Consider the following 3522-nt stretch of genomic DNA (forward strand, 5'->3'; position numbering starts at 1 on the left):
TTCAGAGGTACGTCCAAAACGATTCAGAATGAGCTGCTGGACTGTATGCTGACTGTTGTTAAGGAGTACATTCACGAGGAGGTGACTGCGGCGGATTATATTGCCATTCAAGCCGATGAAACATCTGACGTGTCTGTCCAGTGCCAACTTGCCCTTGTACTTCGCTACATCGATCGCTACAATGTCATTCAAGAGCGCTTTTTTGAGTTCATACCGATTGAAAACGCGAATGCTGAAAACATCGCTCAAGCACTTTTGGAAAGGATGAGTGCATTGATCCCACCCAAAGACAAGACAAAATTAATTGCTCAAGCTTATGACGGAGCGAGCGTTATGCGGGGTGCCACTGGAGGAGTTCAGCGTAAAGTGATGGATGTGTATGAAAACGCACACTACGTACATTGTTACGCACATCAGCTCAATCTGGTAATGCAGCAAGCCACCTCAAAGATACCCAAGGTCTCCACATTTTTTTCGGAGCTAGGTGGATTTTGTGCATTTTTTTCAAGGTCGCCCAAACGGACCAGCGTGCTTGATGATGTTGTTGGCAGCAGACTTCCGAGAGCGTGTGCAACAAGGTGGAACTTTCACAGTCGCTCAGTGAACACTGTATATGAGCACAGGGATGATCTTCTGAAGTGTTTTAAGACCATTCAGGACTCTGGGAACTTTGATGCTGTGACTGTGAGAGAAGCAGGAGGGTTTGTGAGGATGCTGGAGGATGGTACATTTTGCTTTTTTCTCCAACTATTTCACAAAATCATGCCACACGTCGACATGCTCTTTCAGCAGCTTCAGAAACGAAACATTGACCCCATCTTCATCAAAGCTGCCATCTGTAATTTTGCCGACAGCATTAGAAACATCAGGTAAATGTGAAAAATTTGAAAAATCATAGAAATAACATGAATGCAGAATAATGCAGTATTAAGCAATTGTTTTATGTTTAAACAAGGTCTTCCATATTCACTGTGCAAGAGGAGATTCCAGCTGCCAAGCGACAGAGGACACTGGGGCCCGCAGAACAACATCGGATTGCTATTGAGGTACAGCTTATTTCACTTTCATAGGCCTCCTCTTGTGCTCTAGTCTACAGTAGTGCTTCACAAACTGCTGCACGGTTACTGGTGCCACTCAAAGGTCCTCTGTTGTTCTATAGTTTTAATTTTGTGTTATGTTTGGAGCAGTTACTAATGTTTTGCCAAATCAAATTCACTTTATCCGTTAGGGACTTCATTTGCTGAGAAAGTGCCACTACAGATAAAAACATAGCACATGTACTGTACATTACAATAATTTTATTTTGGATTTCCTCTTAATCTCAATTCACCAATGATTTAGTTCTATTGTAGATCCTTGATTAGTTTTGGTTTAGACAACAGTATTTCATACTTGATTTTTGCATATCCACATTTACAACTATATTCAAAGTATTGTGACATAATATAATAAAGTTATATGTAAAGCAATTAATATGTTATTTATTTTCTATGTTTTACAGGTGTGTGATACCATCTGGGCTCAGACAAAGGAGCGCTTTGCGTTCACTGGGCACCTTGTGAGTTCAACACTGCTGCAGGGAGAGCTGTTCTCACAGCATGCTAAAACCTTTCCAAGTGCTGCATTGAATGCCACTGTGGAGGCCTATCCGATGCTGAACAAGGCTAGACTGAAGACAGAACTATCCTTGGTCTATGAAAACCCGGAGTTTGAAAAGTGTAGTGGTGCAGTGCCTCTGTATCAGTTTTTTATGGAGAACAACCTTCAGTGCACATTTTCAGAAACTGTTAATCTTCTGAAAATCCTTATCACTACTCCAATGACATCAGCAGAATCTGAAAGATGCTTCTCCACTCTAAAAAGAATCAAAACGTTCCTAAGGAGCACAATGTCTCAAGAAAGACTGAATGCCCTTGCCATGCTTTCTATGGAGAAAAAGATTGTGAAAGACATGCCCAACTTCAACAACAAAGTTATTGATAGGTTTGCAACCCAGAAAGAAAGGAGAGCCAAATTTCTTTACAAGTGACAGTGCATAATCATCTCGGCTGCTTCTCACCATCAGGAACTCAGCATCTCGTCTGCTCCTACAGGGACATAGCAGCATCTCCACTACTCCTTCAAGCACTCAGCATCTCCTCTGCTCCTCCAAGCACTCAGCATCTCCTCTGCTCCTCCAAGCACTCAGCATCTCCTCTGCTCCTCCAAGCACTCAGCATCTCCTCTGCTCCTCAAAGCACTCAGCATCTCCTCTGCTCCTCCAAGCACTCAGCATCTCCTCTGGTCCTCCAAGCACTCAGCATCTCCTCTGCTCCTCAAAGCACTCAGCATCTCCTCTGCTCCTCCAAGCACTCAGCATCTCCTCTGGTCCTCCAAGCACTCAGCATCTCCTCTGCTCCTCAAAGCACTCAGCATCTCCTCTGCTCCTCCAAGCACTCAGCATCTCCTCTGCTCCTCCAAGCACTCAGCATCTCCTCTGCTCCTCCAAGCACTCAGCATCTCCTCTGCTCCTCCAAGCACTCAGCATCTCCTCTGCTCCTCCAAGCACTCAGCATCTCCTCTGCTCCTCCAAGCACTCAGCATCTCCTCTGCTCCTCCAAGCACTCAGCATCTCCTCTGCTCCTCCAAGCACTCAGCATCTCCTCTGCTCCTCCAAGCACTCAGCATCTCCTCTGCTCCTCCAAGCACTCAGCATCTCCTCTGCTCCTCCAAGCACTCAGCATCTCCTCTGCTCCTCCAAGCACTCAGCATCTCCTCTGCTCCTCCAAGCACTCAGCATATCGTCTGCTTCTCCAAGCACTCAGCATCTCCTCTGCTCCTCCAAGCACTCAGCATCTCGTCTGCTCCTCCAAGCACTCAGCATCTCGTCTGCTCCTCCAAGCACTCAGCATCTCGTCTGCTTCTCCAAGCACTCAGCATCTCCTCTGCTTCTCCAAGCACTCAGCATCTCCTCTGCTCCTCCAAGCACTCAGCATCTCGTCTGCTCCTCCAAGCACTCAGCATATCGTCTGCTTCTCCAAGCACTCAGCATCTCCTCTGCTTCTCCAAGCACTCAGCATCTCCTCTGCTCCTCCAAGCACTCAGCATCTCCTCTGCTTCTCCAAGCACTCAGCATATCGTCTGCTCCTCCAAGCACTCAGCATCTCGTCTGCTCCTCCAAGCACTCAGCATCTCGTCTGCTCCTCCAAGCACTCAGCATCTCCTCTGCTCCTCCAAGCACTCAGCATCTCGTCTGCTTCTCCAAGCACTCAGCATATCGTCTGCTTCTCCAAGCACTCAGCATCTCCTCTGCTTCTCCAAGCACTCAGCATCTCCTCTGCTCCTCCAAGCACTCAGCATCTCCTCTGCTCCTCCAAGCACTCAGCATCTCCTCTGCTCCTCCAAGCACTCAACATCTCCTCTGCTCCTCCAAGCACTCAGCATCTCCTCTGCTCCTCCAAGCACTCAGCATATCGTCTGCTTCTCCAAGCACTCAGCATCTCCTCTGCTCCTCCAAGCACTCAGCATCTCCTCTGCTCCTCC

General features: G+C 47.3%; 1 protein-coding gene across 1 annotated transcript; it reads left to right on the forward strand.

The window, feature by feature from the left end:
- The first annotated feature begins 324 nt into the window (after window positions 1–324).
- LOC130092468 (uncharacterized) lies at window positions 325–2141 on the forward strand. The gene is made up of 3 exons (XM_056260323.1): window positions 325–869; window positions 956–1046; window positions 1502–2141. The coding sequence occupies exons 1-3, from the start codon at window positions 334–336 to the stop codon at window positions 2027–2029; spliced, it is 1155 nt and encodes a 384-aa protein (XP_056116298.1). The 5' UTR covers window positions 325–333; the 3' UTR covers window positions 2030–2141.
- The last annotated feature ends 1381 nt before the right edge of the window (window positions 2142–3522 follow it).

This window comes from Rhinichthys klamathensis, unplaced genomic scaffold (genome assembly GCF_029890125.1).
Source record: "Rhinichthys klamathensis goyatoka isolate OS25496 unplaced genomic scaffold, OSU_Roscu_1.1 h1tg000176l_1, whole genome shotgun sequence".
In the NCBI taxonomy this organism is placed as follows: domain Eukaryota; kingdom Metazoa; phylum Chordata; class Actinopteri; order Cypriniformes; family Leuciscidae; genus Rhinichthys; species Rhinichthys klamathensis.